Raw genomic sequence first — 21,470 nt, 5'->3', positions numbered from 1 at the left:
CCTATGTAAATCTCTCTCTCTCTCTGAATGAAGTGAATATTTATTTTTTCGATAAAAAAAATAGCATGTATAATTATTATGGATGTACTCGATCATAGTCTAATAACAATAACAATAAATATTAGCGTTTTCTAAAGACTCGTGGGACTAACTAACTTTTAACCCAAGACTTCGTTTTCTTTTTACTTGCCACTGTTAAATTCGTATGACTCGTTAACTTTTAGAAAGAGAGAGAGAGAGATCATATTTATCCAATAAAGCATTAACGAAAAAAGTTTGAATCCCTTGGCGAGAGTTTTTGGCTATAAAGAATTGTATGATGGATTATATAAGATGATTAAATATTGGAGGTGTAGTAGGAGAGAGAGAGAGAGAGAGAGAGAGAGAGAGAGAGAGAGAGAGAGAGAGAGAGAGAGAGAGAGAGAGAGAGAGAGAGAGAGATCACCACTTAGTAAGTGGATATCTCGGTGATATGGGTAGTGGGATCACTTGGGTTCCGGGAAGCTTAATGATCACTCGGCACTGCGCATTGCCGCTAGTACCGGTACCGTTTGGAGCTCGGCGTTCGCCCGCCTCCATGTGGTATGGGCCCTGTGTGTAGACGCTGAGTCACTGCCCCGCTGACCGTCTCCCCAAGTTCCCACCATTTTGTCCTGCTTTCCGTTTCCATTATTTTATTATTTTATTTATTTATTGGAGTTACTGGATAATTATTCATGTCCGATTTTTTTTTCTTTTTTAGGTTGCTAATAAATATTTTTATTGTTATTAGACTATGCTCGAGTAGTCGAGTACCCATGTCACCGAGATATCCACTCACTGAGTGGTGATCTCTCTCTCTCTCTCTCTCTTTCTTTGAATGAAGTGAATATTTATTTTTTCGAAAAAAAATAGCATGTATAGTTATTATGGATGTACTCGATCATAGTCTAATAACAATAACAATATTTATTAGCAACCTAAAAAAAAAATCGGACATGAAGAATTATCAACAAATCCAATAAATAAATCCGAGCAACTGGTACTGGTACCGAGCAATCTGGTACCGGTACCGTACCGTTTAGCTGGTACCGTTAGTACCGGTACCTGCCCACCCCTACAGTAATGGCGGCCCTTAGCAGGGTGCCGACAAACTGACTCGATCGGCGATCGAAATCTAGCCGACCGAGTCGGTCTGTCGACGAGGACTGGCGTGTCTCTGGTGTGTGTGTGTGTGTGTGTGTGTGAGAGAGAGAGAGAGAGAGAGAGAGAGAGAGAGAGAGAGAGAGAGAGAGAGTGAGACTGAAAACTTTGGGGTCTTGGGGAGGGGGGGGGGGGATGCCGGGGGCAAAAAATGGAGGGGGCTCGGCCAAGGCCACGTCTGGGCTCCGCCAACTCAAGTTGCACCTTAAAATATATATATATATATATATATATATATATATATATATATATATATATATATATATATATATATATATATATATATATATATATATATATATATATATATATATATATATATATATATATATATATATATATATATATATATATATATTAGATCTGGGTGTGCGCTAGCCACTTCTCCAGGACATGAGACGTTTATTTACGTATCATTATATTAGCAGATGAGATCCTTCACCATGCTACGGTTAGGAGCCTGCAGTAAAACCTCTGCAAGATCTGACCTTTATATTCTACGACAGGCTTCATTTATTTTTACGTTTCAGTCTATGGAGCCGGTTGGCTTTTTTGGTGGGGCCTGGTACCCACCCACCCCGTTGTGGCGCATTCAAGTGTGTATAGGGGCGCCGGGGCGGCATTTTGCTTCGCTCATGCTGCCCCCCGGTGCTCACCCTTGAGCCTCTCTTTAAGAGAGAATCTAAAGTCCTACCCGATGAAAGCTGTCATTTTGCTGTGATTGGCTGAACCCCCTCAAAACTAGGCTTTAAACTTACGCCCACATGACCTGCCCCGCCCGGTCCATACCCTGTCCCTTCCCTTCCCAGTCCTCCTCCCCCTCACCATCACCCCAGGAGGGAAAAAGTTGTATGTGTGTGTGTGTGTTTCTTTAAATGTATGTATATATCTATTTATCTAGAGCAGTGGTTCCCAAAATCGGGGGAACGCTCCACTGGGAGGGCGTGATTCCGTCTGCCAAAAATTGCAGTTTTGTAACACACACAGACAAAGGTGCTGGGAGTCGTGAATTAAATTATGTTTCTCAAGATGATCCCAAATGCTCCTGGCTGTTATCAACTCCAGCATCTGGCCTATGACTAATGTTAAGCTAATTAGGCAATAAGTGGAGGCAACTGACATGTCCTTCTTTTGCCCTCATACACCTGAACCCTTTCCGGAATAGTCGTTCAATCCTCTTGTGTGAAGGTTGAAAGGAAGTAGTCGTTCAACAATGTGCTCATATTTTCATAATTTCCTACTAGTTCACCTGTGTTTGCTTTCAGCGGTCCAATTTTCTCCCTTGTTTTTGTTCTATACATTTGAAAGAAGCCCTTAGGATTACTTTTTGCCTCTTTTGCTATTCAAATCTCATAGGTCATTTTTGCTACCCTGGTGTTTTTCTTCACTAATCTAGATGGTTCAACATACATACCCCTGAGATGTGTTTCGCCATTCATTATTTTCTTATAAATTCCCGACCTAAAATTCATTAACAAAGATGTATATAGATACATGCAAACCAATGAAGTATAATGAATAAAGAGAATAAAAAAGTTGCTCTTGCTTGTTTTCTATTTAATATTAATAAAGAATTCTTGAGCACGCTTGCTCACTCGTATACACTTATAAAAATACAACGTAGGTAGCTACCAACTATTACACAGGGAAAATCAGAGCATGCAGTTTACCATCCATTGACTAAGGGAAGGAGGTGGAAAGAATACAAGAATTCTATTTAAACAGTAAGAAAAACTGTTTACAGTAAAATAAATATTCTAAAAGTCAAATATTTTTTACAATGAAACAATTGTATTAAAAACGTGGAAAATCAACTTACAATAAAATAATCATTTCAGATATCAGGTAAGAAAAGCTATCTACAGTAAAAGAACTGCCTTCATAAAAGCAATACAATATATGTAGCTACCGCCTATTTCACAGAGGGAGTATCAATGCATGCACTTTAGCTTCCCATGACTAGGGGAAGGAGGTCAAAAGTAGACAGTAGTACTATATACAGGGTATGAAAAACTATTTACACTGAACTATCTTAATGTCTAATAATGTAACCATAAAAGCAATAGCACTATATGATAATAATATATAATTGCTATATAAAACCACTTGTGAGCAAACTATAGCAAGAATAACGAGGAACATGAATCTGTGTGGATACTGCTGGCATGTGTCCGCTGCCCCTGCCTTGAACAGTCTCAAACCCTTGTATTCAAGAGGCTGGTGCTAGCTAGGATATGCAACATCAAGGAATGAGCAATAATAATCACAGGAGCACTCGTGTAGCTTCTACTCTAACCCTGGAGAGGCGGACAAGGCTTCCCGATGCCTAGTGCTGGGGGAAAAAAAAGCCGACTTAGAAGCAATCAAGAGGGAAATGTTGATTAGAAATGTGTGGATGTGGATGTGTCTGTGTGTGTGTGTAAAACATGTATAACTAGCTTTTTTAAATGAAATAGAAAACAAAGAAAAAGGTAAAACCATGATACATAAGCTGAAAGCAGAACAGTTCAACTCACCTCTCTGCGGCACCGCTTGCTGGGGGGTGCTGGTGACTCCCCTCGATGCCGCTTGGAGACAAATGAGTTGTGCCAATGACTGCTGCTGCTACTAGGGGTAGGCAAACTCATCCCCTGTAGAAGAGAGTGGGGTAGTAAGTGATTAAGCCTTTTATGTCATGGTGAGAAGAGTGATCACAAATGTATGATAGATAAAATACTTGCTTTTTGACCATAAGCCTTGAAGGAATGGAAATGTATAATGCAGACTCAATTACCTTTCAGTTTGGTATTAAATGATGTGGTCTAAGTTCAACCCTCAACTTACTTTCCTTACAAAGCCTCTGCCTCCCACAAACAAAACTTAGCAACCTTTCTGTTGAAGAATGGCAGATAAAACTTTTCAAAATATATGAGTGAACACTATAGGATCTCACCTGACCAGCTACTTTGGTGACCTTGAAGTCAGGCCATGCAGGATCCATGGCTCTCACTCTCTTGTCCAGTGGAATCAACACTTCAGAAGGAAAGTGCCCATTCCAGCTGAGGCGGGTTGTTTGCAGCAGTACCCGGACATCCTCCTTAGCCTGCGGGGACAACACATATTAATGGAGGAAACTTCCTCAAGAACAGTGACACCAAAAAATGAATGCAGTACATGTTTCTAAAATAACATAAAATTGCTAGTAGTATGTAATTAGCATTACAGCCAACCCATCACACTCAAGAAACTGGAGATGGATATAATAATGATGGATGAGGTAATGCCTAACTAACAATAATCTACGAACAATAATAGGGATAACTATTAGAAAAAATAATAATAAAATAGTAATATTAATTATACTACTGTCACCAATGTTCCAGATCAGTATCATCCTCTCTGACTGTTGTAATAATAATATAATTTTCTAAGAATCTCTCCCATTATAATTAGCAGTCCACTCGCACATCCACCACAGCAGCTCCACACAGAGAGAAGCTCTCCCTCTAGACTCTCTCTAGACTCATTAGTGTTTCTAACAAAACAACATCCCACAGCAGTGACTGCAGACTCTACTAACTTTTCTCTTTCTTTTCATCATTATTATTTATTATTCAATTCAGACTGACCTCTATGAAAATTCTGCAGAAGATGTCGCTGACTCGGGACTGAATAATATCTGTGAAGGGACTGCCCACATTCTTGAAGATGGAGTCAAAGAGAAACAGTCCAAGCATCTTGTCCTCACTCTGCGTCTGCTGCAATTATGGATATATCATGAGACATTACTGAAGACAGCAGTGTAGGAGAACTTACATACAAATATCAAACATTTATAAAGCTCTATTAAAGACTCATTTCCAATCCAGTAAATGACCTATTAACAAGTAAGTCACATGATAATAACAGCTTCAATTATGAAAAAAATTATCGATTACACACTCATGTGTAGGTACTGGTCTGTCTCTGTGTGTGTGTGTGGAGAGAGAGAGAGAGAGAGAGAGAGAGAGAGAGAGAGAGAGATTGTAACTATTAAATTTGAGAAAGGTGAGAACAATCCAATCCAGATATGCACTGGCAAAGTGACACAATTAATATTTTGCTCAGATTGCTTAGAAGTACAAAAGAAATCAAAGTGGGAAGTTATGGGAATTAAAATAGATAAGATTTACATATCATATATTCTTACTAAGTGAGCCTCAAGAAAACGTGCAGGAAATGATTGAGGAACCTGTCAGAGAGTCTGAAGTAGGGTTGAAGATAAGGTGATAGATACTTAATGAACAGATGGCACGAAAACAAACAATTATCAGGACAAAACTCTTGAGATAGAGGAACATATCATATCAATCATACGTGTAGAAGTCCTGGAGAAAGGTCAATTTGTGCAATGGACTATCAATGGCTGATGATAATGAAAGTTGATTACAAGACCCAATGCAGAGCTACAAAATGAGATGGCTTACCGAGTCAATGTATTCAACGATAGCGTTGACAACACCCTGGGCATAGGCACCTAAACACTTTGCCTGGTCTGTTAACGAGAATATAACTTTCTTGGAACCTTTCAGCAACTTGAGGGAAGCCTTGAAGTCTTGGAGGGATGCCATCTGGAGGAGTAGCCAGTAATGTGTCATTAACAAAAATGTATGTCTACCTTAGGTATATGAAGAGCAGCCTCTGGCAGGAGGGTGTGAAACTATCCATCAAGGAGAACACATGTACATCTAAGGTAAACTTTACTATGGTCATGCAGGAGGTAAAAACAACACTCGGTTTAACTTACTTCTCTGTGGCGATGCTTGCTGGTGCTTGCTGGCGACTCCTTTCGATGTCGTTTGGAGACAGATGAGCTGTGTCGACGATGTCTGTCCCTTGATGAAGAAGACTCCTTCATAAGGGTGTGCCTAGGGCTGCTAGCAGTGACCTCATCAGGCTCTGAGATGACAGGGATTTGATGTGCAGCACTTGATGAAGAAGACTCATTCCTTATTGGTTGCCCAGGACTATTATCAGTGACTTCAGCAGGCTCTGAGATGAAAGAGTTTTGATGTGTGGCACTTGATGAAGAAGACTCATTCCATAATGGTTGTCCTGGACTACCATCAGTGACCTCATCAGGCTCTGAGATGAGAGAGTTTTGATGTGTGGCACTTGATGAAGAAGACTCATTCCATAGTGGTTGCCCAGGACTACCATCAGTGACCTCACCAGGCTCTGAGATGAAAGAGTTTTGAAGTGTGGCACTTGATGAAGAAGACTCATTCCACAGTGGTTGCCCAGGACTACCATCAGTGACCTCATCAGGCTCTGAGATGAAAGAGTTTTGATGTGTGGCACTTGATGAAGAAGACTCATTCCACAGTGGTTGCCCAGGACTACCATCAGTGACCTCATCAGGCTCTGAGATGAAAGAGTTTTGATGTGTGGCACTTGATGAAGAAGACTCATTCCATAGTGGTTGCCCAGGACTACCATCAGTGACCTCATCAGGCTCTGAGATGACAGGGTTTTGATGTGTGGCACTTGATGAAGAAGACTCATTCCATAGTGGTTGGCCAGGACTACCATCAGTGACCTCACCAGGCTCTGAGATGACAGGGTTTTGATGTGTGGCACTTGATGAAGAAGACTCATTCCATAGTGGTTGCCCAGGACTACCATCAGTGACCTCAAAAGAGCCTGGGAAGAAACCCACATCTGAGGGTGAAGCACTAGGAGTAAGGAAGACTGAAGCAGTATATATAGTGCACTCTGTGGGCGAGACCACTCGTTGAAGAAGATCCCCAACATTGGTGAATTGGGGCCATGGCTCCTTGCGTTGCTTGTCTCCTCTATATACCAACTTGAATTGCAGCTGGTTTGTGCTGGGTTCTTCATGGATGCTAGTCACTGCAGGAGAGACAGTGTTATCACGGCTGCTGCTGGCACTGCTCCTTGGGGCAGGCACACCCATCACCTGTAGAAGAGAGAGAGTAATAAATGCATAAGCTTAATATTTCATGGTGAAAAGAGGCATCACAATTGGATGAGAGATACATTACTTCCTATCTGACCACATCCTTGAAGAAATGGATGCAGGATATGGTACCTCAAAAATGGACTCAGGAAAGTAGAAATGTTTTATATACTCTTAAATACACCTCTACAAATGTATTAAAACAAGAACAGACATACTTAACTGAAATGTTCAATAGTACACGGTGCAGGCTAAATACAACCCTCATCAATTTACAGTGCTTACATAGTCTCTGCCACCAGTTAACAAAACTTGAAACCTTTCTGTTTAATGATGGGAAATAAAACTTTTCAAACTATTGAAAAGTGAACACAAGGGTCTCACCTGACCAGCTACTTTGGTGACCTTGAAGTCAGGCCATGCAGGATCCATGGCTCTCACTCTGATATCCAGTGGAATCAAGACTTCAGAAGGAAAGTGCTGACTCCAGCTGAGGCGGGTCGTATGCAGCAGTACCCGGATATCCTTCTTAGCCTGCGGGGACAACACATATTAATGGAGGAAATCTCCTCAGGAACAGTGACACCCAAAATGAGTGCAGCATTTCTAAAATAACATGAAATTACTTGTCATAATTAGCATCACAGCCAACATGCCTCTATCAGGAAACTGAAGATGGATATTAAGTGATGGATGATACAATGCAAAAATAACAGAAATTTACTATCATAGACATTGATAATAACAATAAATAGGAAGAGACCCGTGTGTACTAAGGTGAGTAGTTTTTTACTTGCTTTGCTTTCGCTTCTTCATTTGAACTGAGGTGGCTCAGGTTTATCATTAGTATTCAAACACACCCACACCCCACCAATCTAGAACCTCTCCCATTACCATTACCTAGTATTCCAGCTCACCCACACCCCATCACCCTTACTTCTACAACAATAAGCTTCCTCTAGAACCTCTCCAATTGTCATTAGTATACTCCAGCTCACCCACACCCCATCATCCTGACTGCTATAACAATAAGCTTCCTCTAGAACCTCTCCAATTGTCATTAGTATACTCCAGCTCACCCACACCCCATCATCCTGACTGCTATAACAATAAGCTTCCTCTAGAACCTCTCCCATTATCATTAGTATTCAAACACACCCACACTCCACCAATCTGCCTGCTACTAATCTTCCTCTAGAACCTCTCCCATTGCCATTACCTAGTATTCCAGCTCACCCACACCCCAGCACCGTGAGTGCTACGACAATAAGCTTCCTCTAGAATATCTCCTATTATCATTGGTATTCCAGCTCATCCACATCGCCACAACTAACCTGCATGAAAATTCTGCAGAAGACGTCGCTGACTCGGGACTGAATAATCTCTGTGAAGGGCTGGCCCACACTCTTGGCGATGGAGTCTAGGAGGTACAGGCCCGGCATCTTGTCGTCACTCTGCGTCTGCTGCAATCATAAATATACCGTGAGACATCGCATAAATATTTGATATTTATAAAGATCTTATAAAGGCTAATTTTCAATCCTAAAAGCAAAAACCGAAGTACCAGCAAGTCACAAAATATAAAAAGCTTGATTTATCCCATTTATTCACTCATATAATTTAATGGTTGCTGAGAGAGAGAGAGAGAGAGAGAGAGAGAGAGAGAGAGAGCTCACAGCTTGCTCAGAAGAAATATTCAAGATAAAAGACAAGGCTCTAAGGTATTTTTAATGATTATTAAAACTAAAAGTTGGACTCGGGCAGGTCATGTCAAGATAGGGGAGGGTCAACAAAAGTAAGAGTGTCAACCCAATACCAGTAGAACTCAGGGCAAACGGAGGACAAGGTGCAAAGATACAATCAGAGCATTAGCCGGGGAAGTATAGAGTATGTGAGATAGAGATGGCGAAAAGGGTTTGGGAAATCATGTGTCCTGTTGTAGTGGACTAATAAGCTGCAGATAATACTGAAAATATAATTACATGAAACTCTGCACGATGAAACACGTAATTACAGGACTATGCAATGATACATGACTATAGAAAGCTTACCGAGTCAATGGTTTCAACGATGGCGTCGACAACATCTTGGGCGTAGGCACCTAAACACTTTGCCTGGTCTGTTAACGATAGTATAACTCTCATGGAGCCTCTCAGTAACTTGAGGGAGGCCTTGAAGTCTTGGAGAGACACCATCTTGAGGGAATAACGACACACCACAAGCAACACAGAGGTGCACCGAAGAGACGTGACTTCGAGTGAGAAGCAAGAGCACGAGCAACACAGAGACCTCGTGTACAGCTCCGGGTTTTCACCTCAACTGACACAAATCTTACTCGAAAAACCCGCCAACGAAAGTAAGCTCCGCCTCCTCCTAGAGCGATGGCCAATCAGCGTCCCGCGATAGATTTAATCCGCGCTCCCCTCAGCCAATAGGCCAGCGCCCCTATCCCGTGTAGGCGATCCATCCAATCAGAGGGCTTCCCGCCAAAGTAGGCCGGCTCCAAGAGATTCCGCGCGTCTTTTTGGTAAATCTTTTGATAAGCATGATACATAGATGTATGATGGACAGAGACATAAGTGGAAAATTTACATCGGGAGTCACAAACGAAGTAGAATAAAGTCTTTTTTCCTTTTCATATTGTGAGAGAAAAGCAAGAAGTTTCCTTTGCAGCCTATTTGTTTATATATTTTACTTTTCCAAACAGGAAAATGGGAAGAAATGTCCATCATAAATGCACAACTAAAAACAAAAGCCTTGAATAATGTTCATCAAAAATAGGCACAAAAGAGAGGCAGGAACACAAGGAGGGAGAAACAGTGGGCAACCATAGCAACAGCAAGCTTGGCTATAACAAAAGCAGGATGGAACGTCAAATGTATAGGTAATTCCCCACCAGAGGGTTCAACCAAGGACAGTCACGCCGTATGTGTATTATCTTCCACAGCCACCCTCCGTATCGCAGGTCATGCAGGCAGGTAACACCCCCCCAACCCCTCCCACGCCACCATACACATACACGGGAGAAAGAACAGTCACGCCATATGTTGCCTTCCACAGCCACCCCCTCCGTATCGCAGGTCATGCAGGCAGGTAACACCCCCTCCCCCCTCCCACGCCACCATACACATACATGGGAGAAAGAACAGTCACGCCATATGTTGCCTTCCACAGCCACCCTCTCCGCATCTCAGGTCATGCAGTCAGGTAACCATCCCCCCCCTCCCACCCCATCATACACATACACGGGAGAGAGAACAGTCACGCCATATATATTACCTTCCACAGCTACCTGCACCTTCCCCCCTCAGGTCATGAAGTCAGGTCTCCTTTCCCCCCCCCTCCCATCCCCACGGGGGAGATAGAACAGTCACGCCATATGTTACCTTAAACAGCCACTACCTGCCCATCACAGGTCATGCAGTCAGGTCACCATCCCACACCCACCCACCCACACGAGAGAAAGAGAATATTGACGCGAAGGCGTTGTGTCAAGTGGATGACTTCGTAAGATTTTGGAAGCTTCGATACAATTTCAAGTTTTAGTTTTGGTGCCTCTGATGCACTGAATTTACGTGAGATGAAGAGTTTCCCACACCAGGCTGCTGTGTATTTATAGTCAGGGCCTATTTTTCCTGTGTGTGTGTGTGTGTGTGTGTGTGTGTGTGTGTGTGTGTGTGTGAGAGAGAGAGAGAGAGAGAGAGAGAGAGAATTTACATAGATGGATTTACATAGAAAATCAGACCACACAGATCCCATGGTCCAGATTAGGTGGTCTGTCCTTAAACTTAAGTGATTTTACATTAATCAGAAAGCTCCAAAACGTTTCATTTCTACTCTAGTTGATATTAAGTTGAAGAGAGAGAGAGATTGGTGGGGTTGCGTGAGAAGGAAAACTTTTGGGGTCCTGGGTGGCGGGTGTGCAGAGGGAAAACAATGGAGGGGGCTCGGCCAAGGCCACGGGTGGGCTCCACCTTAGTTGGGCGCGGCTGTGATTCCTTCCCATTCCTATTCCCTTTGATATATATATATATATATATATATATATATATATATATATATATATATATATATATATATATATATATATATATATATATATATATATATATATATATATATATATATATATATATATATATATATATATTTTTTTTTTTTTTAGATCTGAGTGTGCACTAGTCACTTCTCCAGGACAAGAGACGTTTATTTCCCTATCATTATTTTTGCAGATGAGATCCTTCACCATGCTACGGTTAGGAGCCTGCAGTAAAACCTCTGCAAGATCTGACCCTTATATTCTATGACAGGCGACGTATGTCACTTCATTTATTTTTACTTTTAGGTCTATGGAGCCGGTTGGCTTTCTTGGTGGGACCTGGTGGTGGGTCCCACGCCGTTGTGGCGCATTCAAGTATTTATAGGGGCGCCATTTTGCTTGGCTCATGCTCCCCCCGGTGCTCACCTTTGAGCCTCTCTTTAGAGAGAGAATCTAGAGTCCTACCCGATGAAAGCATCATTTTGTTGTGACTGGCTGCACCATGGCCGTCGCTGAACCCCCTAAAAACTAGGCCTTAAAGCTACGCCCACATGACCTGCCCCGTCCGGTCCTCTGTGTGTATGTGTGTGTGTGTGTGTGTGAGAGAGAGGTGGGGTGGATACTTTTGAATTAGTGCAAGTCATCTGTGAAACTGAGAGAAGGAAATGCATCTTTATTGTGGTGTATCGACCTCCAGATACAAGAGCAGAGGTCTTTATTGATGAATTTCGCACATTTTTGGAGTCTGTGGATATGGTGACTGCAAATGTGTTCATCTGTGGTGACTTTAATCTATGGATTGATGATCCTGAAAATTCTTCTGCCATGGCCTTCATTGAGATGATGGACAGTTTCAACCTGATTAATAAAGTGAACGAGATGACTTCTTTAGGGGGTCATGTGCTAGACTTGGTTTTCAGCGATATAGAAACTTATTTGCCTGGGGTGTGTGTTGATGAAATATGTTGTATATCCCCGATACATAAATTGGTAACCTTTGAAATTTTATACGTGAAGGAAGCAGTGCAGAGAAAAAAAATTACGTTCGGACTGCGAAAAAATTTTCAACCAGAAATATTGATTAACTCTGTAATACAGGAAATTACTATTAAATGTCGTGAAGTCTGTGAACATGGCTCGGTGTTACGTGGAAATTGTGCTACCTGCCTGGTTAAGCTATATAATGGTTTAGCTAAAGATGAGTATAACAGCCTCTGTCCTCTGATTGAAAAGGAGATAGTGCATGTTGAGAGATCATGCATCTTGGTTTAACGCGGAAATACTGTGGGCAAAAAGAGAGAAGAAGAAAAAAGAAAGACTGTGGCGTAGGCAAAAAACAGATGAGGCAAGAAGAGCATACCAGGAGGCAAGAAACAAAAAAAAATCGGCTTGTAATAAAACAGAAAAGAGAATACTATCGGAATAAGGTTGTGGAGGCAGGGCCTAACATCACTAAATTATATAAGGTGCTTGACAGTTTGACTGGAAACAGAAAGGTTAACAAGCTTCCGGATGGTTTCTCGGATGCAGTGTTGGCAAATAAGTTTTTAGACTTTTTTACAAGAAAATTGAGAGTTATCATGAACTTTAGAGGCGACCGCGGTTACCATGGATCCGATGTCGAAACTCCAGTCCCTGAAATAAAGTTAACAAGCTTTCAACAAGTGGATGTGGCTGTAGTGAAAACTATCATACACAAGGTGAAACTGACGTACTGTGATAACGATCCCTTGCCGATAAGTGACATCATTAAGAGTGAAAACTTTAGTTATTTCTTAAATATTATGACTGTGATGGTTAACACTAGTATCGAAAACAAGACTTTCCCTGAGAGTGAGAAAGCGGCGATCGTGAAACCTATCGTTAAAGGTAAACTGGACCCACAGTGTTTAAGTTCCTTTAGACCAGTATCCAACTTCACGTTTCTATCTAAGATACTTGAAAATGTGATCTTAAATCAGCTAATGGAGCATTTGCTAGTGGTGCAGGCTTTACCGGATAATCAATCTGCCTACAAGAGGCTTTACTCAAAAGAAACTACTCTCTGTTCGGTGGTAAACAATTTGCTTGTGCTTATGGATGAAGGGAAGTGTGGTGTTCTGCATGATTTTGTTAGACTTCAGTGCTGCGTTTGACACGTTGGAGCACAGTCTATTGCTTCAGGATTGTAAGAATATTGGAAATGAGGGTGGCGCGCTGGATTATCTGAGGAGTTACCTTGAGAACAGAACTTACTGTGTGCAAATAGGTAAATCGTTCTCTCCTCATAAACTTTTGCAAAGAGGAGTCCCCCAGGGAAGTGTACTGGGTCCAATTTTATTCTGTGTTTATACTATCGGTCTTTCACATTTGCTAAGAAGGCATGAAGTTGACTTTAAACTGTATGCTGATGATACATAGTTCTATTTGTCGCTGCGTGATGTGGAAAACACTGAAGATAAGCTGAGCAGAATTATGGATGATGTTGGGAAATGGATGAATTCTAAGCAACTGAAGCTGAATGAGGATAAAACTGAATGCTTGATTGTCGGGAAGAACAAGGATCTCAGGAGGCTAGATATTTCCACTCTTCGGATAAAAGATGACACTATGACTGTAAAAAAGTCAGTCAAAGATTTAGGTGTGATACTTGACTGCACTCTATCATTCAAAGAACAGATCAATCAGGTGGTGAGAATGGCAGGCTACCATTTGAGAAATATTGCATTTGTCAAGAAATACCTGGATGATAAGACTATGAAGATGCTTATATATTTTATAGTATACTGGATTATTGTAACTCACTTTATTATGGCCTTACTAAATATCTGCTGAAGAAACTACAACTTGTTATGAATAGAGCTGCAAGGCTAATAAAGGGTCTGCCCCCCCGTGAGAGAATAACACCTGCACTTACTGACTTGCATTGGCTACCCATTAAGGCACGAATAGTCTACAAAATATGTGTCTTGACTTATCAAGCAACGCGACTTGGTAAACCTGGATATTTGAGAAATATACTACAGGATTTTCATTTGGACACCACCATGTCAGTGAGACACAGTACAGAACGGTATAGACTCTATGAGCCCAGGGTCAACCTGGAACTGGGTTTCAGAGCATTTGAGAAGAGTGCCCCGCGGCTCTATAATGAGTTACCCGGGGATGTTAAAAACAGTGACAGTCTGGCAATCTTCAAGAAAGCGCTGAAGACTCACTTATTCACTAAATCCTACGACTTAACAAATATGAGGATTGAGGACAACTTTAGGTGCTAATATTACTGTTATAATGTTAGCGGCCCTGTGGAGCGCTGCTACGGCGGCGGACCGGGGCCTGAAACCTCATCAACGGTAAACGGTAAACGGTTGGGTGAGAAGGAAAAAAATTGAGGTCTTGGGGGGCGGGGGTGGCGACAGAAAAAAAGGTTGGGAACCACTGGCTTCACGAAAACAATAGAGGGGGTTCGGCCAAGGCCACGACTGGGCTCCGCCTACTTCAGTTGCACCTTAGTCGGGCGCGGCTGTGATTGGCTGGAGTTGTTCAGCGCCTTTTTTAGCTCTGCCTTGAGCCTTGGAACCAGCGGTCTTGTCCCCTGCAAGATCTCTCTCTCTCTCTCTCTCTCTCTCTCTCTCTCTCTCTCTCTCTCTCTCTCTCTCTCTCAACTCAATATTCAGGCCCCTAATTTTAGCATATTTTTCTGGGGGGCTAGAGGGAATCATGGGTTCGAGGTGGGGGGGGGGGGGGGGGAGCAAGCGTAAGTAGGGGAAGTTTTTTGAAAAAATAAATACTTTTAGGGTCATTTTCACGGTCGACATAGAAAACAAAGGGGGCAATAGCCGCCTTCCACCTAAGAAATTATGACCCTGAATGGCAATGGTCACTAACTCATTGTTTTCAGGGGTCACCGGCTGGCTTAATTTACAAGTTGGACAAAGTGTCGCGCTCTGCCGAGTGGCATCCGCAAAAAAAGTCTTGTTTACCATACATATTGATTTTCAATGCCAATATTCTTACTAATTCTTGTCTGTGATAATTTCCGATATATACTCGAGTATATATTATTAACATCCTTTTAGAGCGGAAACAATGGTCGCATGCGTGTTGCAGCTATCTCATTTTTTACGAATGTACTATACCAAATATATGCCGTACACGCGTTTTACCTCGCCTTTGTAGAGGTTTATGCTTCGAATATAAAAGCTTCGAGCACATTATTTTTAGCTGCCTTTGTGGAAAAAAAAAAGAAATTATGTGGCAGAAACCGAAATAGCCTGCCCAACTGACGACCGAAATCGAAAGTCGCGAGCCCTCCTTGCACCCACCCACACGCTTGCCGCTGCACACATTCACTCCCATAGCTGGGCACGATAACAGAAAACCTTATTCCCGATAACCGTTAACTGATAATGAAAAACCTTAACGGCGATAACCGATATTCGTTAACTAGAGACACAAATATAGGCGATAACCGATACCCGATATAAATCCACAATTCCGATACTAGCTAGCGATAAGTCCGATAGGCGAAAAAGATACTATATTGATATTTCAGATAGAACTACATTGATGAATTCAAATTTTCATTATCTGTATTTTAGGAAACTTACAAAACCTTAAAACCACACGTTGACACGTACATATGGACGGTAATACTAGAAATGCCTGAACCGGTGTTGTGTTATTTGGCGTCCCCACCGTCAAAAATTGTTTACAAACACTGGTCTCTCGTGAACGGTGCATGCTCAGACCAGCAAGCGTAGACCTGTACAGTCTCACAAAGCTTTTAAACCGTAATTAAGAGTTGCTGGAAGGCTGAATCAGACATATAGTACAACTACCACCATCCTCGCTGTTTCTAGGACGACACTCTGTACGAGTTGTATTTATATGTACAGAGTGTACGTCGTTCTAGAAACAGCGAGGATGGTGGTACTGTATGTTTGATTCAGCTTTCCAGCAACTCTTAATGTGTTAAAAAAGCATTGTGAGACTGTACAGGTCTACACTTAATGGTCTGAGCATGCGCAGTTCACGAAAGACCAGTGTTTGTACACAAAAGTGCCAGCTTTTGATGATGGGACACCAAATAACACAACACCGGGTGCCTTCCATGACATGCTCTCAAACGAATATGGAATATCAAATTTGAGGCAGTGAATAATCATTTTTTGGGCAAAGTTAAATGATTTTTCTCTATGATATATTGATTTTTGAGTAGCATAAAAAAATAACCTAGTGTTTTAATTTTCATGACCTAAGTATGAAATCTCATCACCGAAGATATTTCATACCCCGAAGTTTTTTCATACAACACCGGGCCACGCATGCGCAGTAAGGAGACAAAAAAAATTTCCTGAGAGGCGGAAAAAAGTAGCGATTATCGCTAGTTTGGTTACAAAAGTAACGAAGATACCGATATATATTTAAATAAGTAGCGGATGGTCGATAATCCGATTTTGTTATCAGCGATAAAGTATCGCGATAACTTATCGCGATAACGCCCAGCTATGTTCACTCCTGTCCTCAGCCTCAGTCAGTAAAGGTGGAATAGGGAGTGAAGAGCAAGCAAGCAGGCTAAGGCGGAGGCAGGGCCGCGCGTGTGGTTTGTTATTGTTTTGATAAACACGGGGGACAATCTCAGCCACAGCGTCATTCTCAAATACCATTTATGATGAAAGTAAACTATTTATGGGTTCTGTGTGAATGCATTTCCTTTAAAGTATATAAAAAGGAGGAAAAAAAAAACATTAAGTTCAATCCATCAATACATAAAATAATAATTTGTCCCATGAAAACAGACGGTACGAGGAGCATGTTTAATGGAGATTTTCTACTTTTTTTTTATTACTATCTCGGTCCCACACGTCCTCTGCGTGTATCGAAACACATGAGAAATTAATCACAACAAGGAGAGGGTATTCCCCGGCTGCCTGAGATTGAACCCGCGACCAGCGTAACGGGAGAGCCACTCCTTACCGAGTCGGCCAAAGAGGTACCCCACTGGCTAAGTGGGTTATGAGAGGCTCGTTCATCAGGCATAGTCGCCGCACTACACGACTTTCCCCTCTATGTAGATTAATTTATGTGTGTTGAGACCTTAGACAGTGATCACTATCGGTTCACTATTCCACAACGTCCCCGAAGAGACATACCTCCAACTCCCCCATTTTTCTATTACCCTCGGAGAGCATGGGCCATCCTACCTGTTACCCCTTCGGGGAAACTCAACAGAACCGCAGGATAGAATGCCACCGCTATGCCACCACTTTAATGAAGAGATTTTCTATTCTTTTTTTATTACTCTCTCGGTCCCACACGTCCTCTGCGTGTATCGAAACACACGATAAATTAATCACAACAAGGAGGGTATTCCCCGGCTGCCTGGGATTGAGCCCGCGACCAGCGTAACGGGAGAGCCACTCCTTACCAAGTCGGCCAAAGAGGTACCCCACTGGCTAAGTGGGTTATGGGAGGCTCGTTCATCAGGCATAGTCGCCGCACTACACATGAAACATCTATTTACAATTATTTCCATTATTAAAGTCTTTATTCCATGAAGTAATGTGTAAAAGTGTTGTAATTATTCTTTCTTTTCGTTTAGTGATAACATAATGTAGTACATAGAAAATAGAGATTCAGTTGTCCAACTTGTCTGTGAAATATTATTCTGTCTGGTGAATCAGGCAACTGCTGACTGAGTTAGTGGCCTTGGCCATTATCTGTCGGTCTGTGTGTGTGTGTGTTATGGGAAGGTTTCCACTTGGGCGTTTTTCATGTTAAATGGCTTGTCTTCTTTTCAGTTTTCCCCCCTTATTTCTTAACCGATTTGCTTCATTCAAAAAGCATTTTATTCAGGAAGGATGAGGGAAGAAGGTGGAGTCCTTTATTGTTAATAAAAAAGGAAAAAAATTGTGTTCAATGAAAAACAAAAAAAAATACTAAAAATCAAAATGAACTTCAAAGAAAATCCAGCAGACTTTGGATCAGTTGTTCCTTTTGTATTGTTTCATAACCCTGAAGCATTGAAACTAGTATAACAGTAAATGCCTAGGAGGAGATATTTTTTAAAGTGCAAAATCATGGTTTTGAGATATCAAGTGATGAAGTTTAAATATTTTTTTGAATTTTACCTATTCCACCTAGGGACTTGAAATCCACAGGATATTTAAACATCAGGATATGAAGAAAAAAAGACATGGTTTCCCTTACTTACTTTCATTGATTGTGTAAACAGGCTGCTTTGTTTACCCAAGGTTACCATATTTCGCCGTATTTCAAAGTAAAAACCAGTGTTCTATTGTGTAATATCAATAAAATAATATTAAAAAAGACATTTGAAGCGGATATATAGAGTATTTTGTTGAATTTATGAAAAAAAGGATATAAATCGATTTTTCACGGATAAATACGAAAAAATATTAGTGATTGCTATAATTTTCCATTTTCTTAGTCAGTGGTGAGAGAGAACCTAAGTTTCATGACAGACCAAGAAAAAAAAATCCTAAAATTAAAAAGGGGTGAAAACATGGATTGCAGCCCGTAGCGCCGCGCGGAAGCTCATTCCAGCACGTTGCGATGCATGTTGCATACCACTGTATTATTTTTTCATCAGATTCATTCATATACCAAAAGAATGAGAAAAAATCACAGAATTTTATAAGCCAAAAATAAAAAATAAGATTTTTTTCAAGAGCCCAAGTGGAAACCTCCTCTTAACAAAGAAATCAATTTCGGTTAATATAACGATTAATTAAAAAAAAATAAAGCGAATTTTTTTCCCATACAATTACACTATCTACATTCATGTTATTGTAGACTTGCTTGGAGTTTCATAATTCTATATGGGTAGGGTTAACCTACATAGTTATTTCCTAGGTAAGCTGTAGTGTTATAATTACTGCATTACACTTTTTACATACCTAACAGTATCCCCATTCCCCCCCCCCTCTCTCTCTCTCTCTCTCTCTCTCTCTCTCTCTCTCTCTCTCTCTCTCTCTCTCTCTCTCTCTGTAGTGTGTGTGTGTGTGTGTGTGTGTGTGTGTGTGTGTGTGTGTGTGTGTGTGTGTGTGTGTGTGTGTGTGTGTGTGAAGCAGGAACTGAATAATTCTGTAAATAAACCATCATTTTTTTTTTTTTTTTTTTTTTTTTTTTACATGTGGGCTATAGCGCCGGTAGGTTATTATATAGGGGCCTGATGGTCGACCCGAGCCCGTCATGGAGCAGGCAACTGTTTATAGTGGCGCCATTAATTGGCTCATGCTGCCCCCCGGAGCTCATTCTTGATTTCACTTGCACAGCTTCTTCTAGAGTCCGGCGGGTTGATAGGTGGTCTTCAGAACAGCATGTGGGTAGTCTTAGGCCACTCGGCACTGTATATGAATCATCTGTACTGAACGTGTCCAGGGACTCCAGTTACTAGTGCCAGTCCTGTCCTGATCACGTTAGCTCAGGGTCTCAGGCTTACTAGGAGGGCTGTGTGCCTCTCACTGTATGATGCCAAGTATTTCGAAACGTGTAGTATCAAGCTAAGGAGGGTGCATATGTATTAAAGCGTGTTTATTTCTTTACATAAGATTGAATTCTCCTCAGCAATATAGAATAACTTTTTTCTTAATAATCTCTAAGGAATGGGGAGACAGTGACTTCTAAGGAATGGGGAGACGGTGACTGAGTGACCAGGGTACAGCTGTGGGGAATTTGGGATTGATTGATGGATAGTTTATTGTTACAGGTATACAACAAAAAAGAAGGGAGGAGCCTGCCATCCCAACCCCTAGGCAATACATAGTGTGATTCTACAACTTGAATTTGGGGTTTCGAGTCCTCCATCCTCAGACAGTGTACTATGTACATCGCCTGACTGAGAACCTGATGAACGGAGGATTAGATTTTCCTTCATCATGGTCTCCACAGTCATCTCCAACACCTCTATTCTCTTCAAGAGAGAATTTACCAGCTCCGCTGAAGCAGCGCCGGCCGCGCCTCCACACTCCACCGCACCGCCGTCAGCCACCCCTCCACACCCCTCACTTTCGCTCCCACCAGACATAGTTAACCCAGAGCTAGCACGTCTGTACAGCTTGAAGACTTGAGGTCAACTGAGTGAAAGTGCGTGGTTTCCATACTTGTTAAAAAATCCCTGAATGTATGGAATTTCCCATATAGGTAAATGTAAGGAATTTCCCTACGTCTACGATATTTTTCAACCCCCCATAACTCAAAAACAATGGGTTGGCGAAGCATTTCGTGTTTACTGCGGCATTCCCCGCATTCCCAAAGGCCCCCTAGCCAGTTTTGGTTGAGAGGGGTGAGTATGGGGAAACACTAGAATATTACCCCCCCTGTGACAGCTGTTATCCAGCCCTGACGCTCCTGCTGTCAACTGACCCGGGAGTGACCTACCGATTGCTACCTATCACCATGGCCTCCGATTTGTTTTGTGACACGTGGTTGTCACGGCTTGATGCGACCACGAGGCACCAAGCGCACCCTATGTGACACGCCCGTGTCACTGTTCATATATGGTGGTATTGATGGGTCACAAGTACTCGGTTTTGGGTTATTTGACGGCGCAATGTGCCTCATGGGGGAATCAAAGTGACACGCACGTGTCACAAGACAAACATCTGGTATAGAAGTGGATAATAACTGTTCCTTTTGTCAAACTACATGCATATCAATAAAGAGGTTTAATACTCAGTTAACACTTACCGAGAGGTGAAGTAGAATGATATTTCGAGGAGACTAAAGAAGACTTTGAGTGTCGGTCCATCAGTCCATGATGGCGGCGAGAGGAAGGCAGCCTCAGGAAACTGCCTACGTGTCAGCCGTGATACACCCCCGCGTAGTAACACTTCATGAATGCAGTCCTTTAAAATTATAAAGTACAAATACTTGCGCATTATTTGCTTTAATATAGAGAAGAAAATAACATAGAACTCTAAAGGACCGTTTTATGTCCGAAATCGTAATGATTCATGCGCATTCTGGATATTATTAACTTAGGAACTAGTTTCTGTGGTGTAGTGCTAAGCAGCTATGAGGCTCAGACTGCCTACAGAGGCCCTCGTGAAACCACAGCAATGAGCTTAGACTATCGAAGCCACTCAACTTTATAACTTATAAGGAGGCTTGCACCCCCTGGCCCCTCCCCATGGTAAAACGTATGCGAAAATGCATTATAATAATAATTCCTTCACGTGCTGAATTACTACGAATATTGGTTTGCTGTGGTGATCCTTAACCCCTTAGGTAAGGTAAAGTTGGAGGCATACGCTGTAGCAGCTCGTGGCCTCGGTGCTCATCTCCGTAACATTGGCCCTTGAGCCT

At 41.8% G+C, this 21,470-nt stretch overlaps 1 protein-coding gene across 14 annotated transcripts in view; it reads right to left on the bottom strand.

Moving 5' to 3' along the window:
- Positions 1–21,470, bottom strand: part of LOC126998905 (nucleoporin NDC1-like) — an 81,435-nt gene that overhangs the window by 57,695 nt on the left and 2,270 nt on the right. For 4 of the 14 annotated variants that reach the window (XM_050861112.1, XM_050861113.1, XM_050861114.1 and 1 more), the window contains exons 1-5: positions 5,948–6,272; positions 5,628–5,771; positions 4,791–4,919; positions 4,115–4,264; positions 3,699–3,812 (exon numbers count right to left, since the gene is read on the bottom strand). In XM_050861112.1, coding sequence (XP_050717069.1) covers positions 3,699–3,812; positions 4,115–4,264; positions 4,791–4,919; positions 5,628–5,771; positions 5,948–6,058 — 648 coding nt within the window. In that variant the 5' untranslated portion in view covers positions 6,059–6,272. Of the gene's footprint in view, positions 1–2,724; positions 3,515–3,698; positions 3,813–4,114; positions 4,265–4,790; positions 4,920–5,627; positions 5,772–5,947; positions 6,275–6,367; positions 7,121–7,504; positions 7,655–8,454; positions 8,584–9,171; positions 10,091–20,852; positions 21,011–21,470 lie in introns of those variants that run through there. The other 10 variants (XM_050861124.1, XM_050861117.1, XM_050861125.1 and 7 more) reach the window with 10 other exon arrangements.

Source organism: Eriocheir sinensis, chromosome 15 (assembly GCF_024679095.1).
Source record: "Eriocheir sinensis breed Jianghai 21 chromosome 15, ASM2467909v1, whole genome shotgun sequence".
NCBI classification, from domain to species: domain Eukaryota; kingdom Metazoa; phylum Arthropoda; class Malacostraca; order Decapoda; family Varunidae; genus Eriocheir; species Eriocheir sinensis.
Note: the sequence above shows the minus strand (reverse complement) of the source record. Positions and strands in the feature narration are given on the sequence as shown.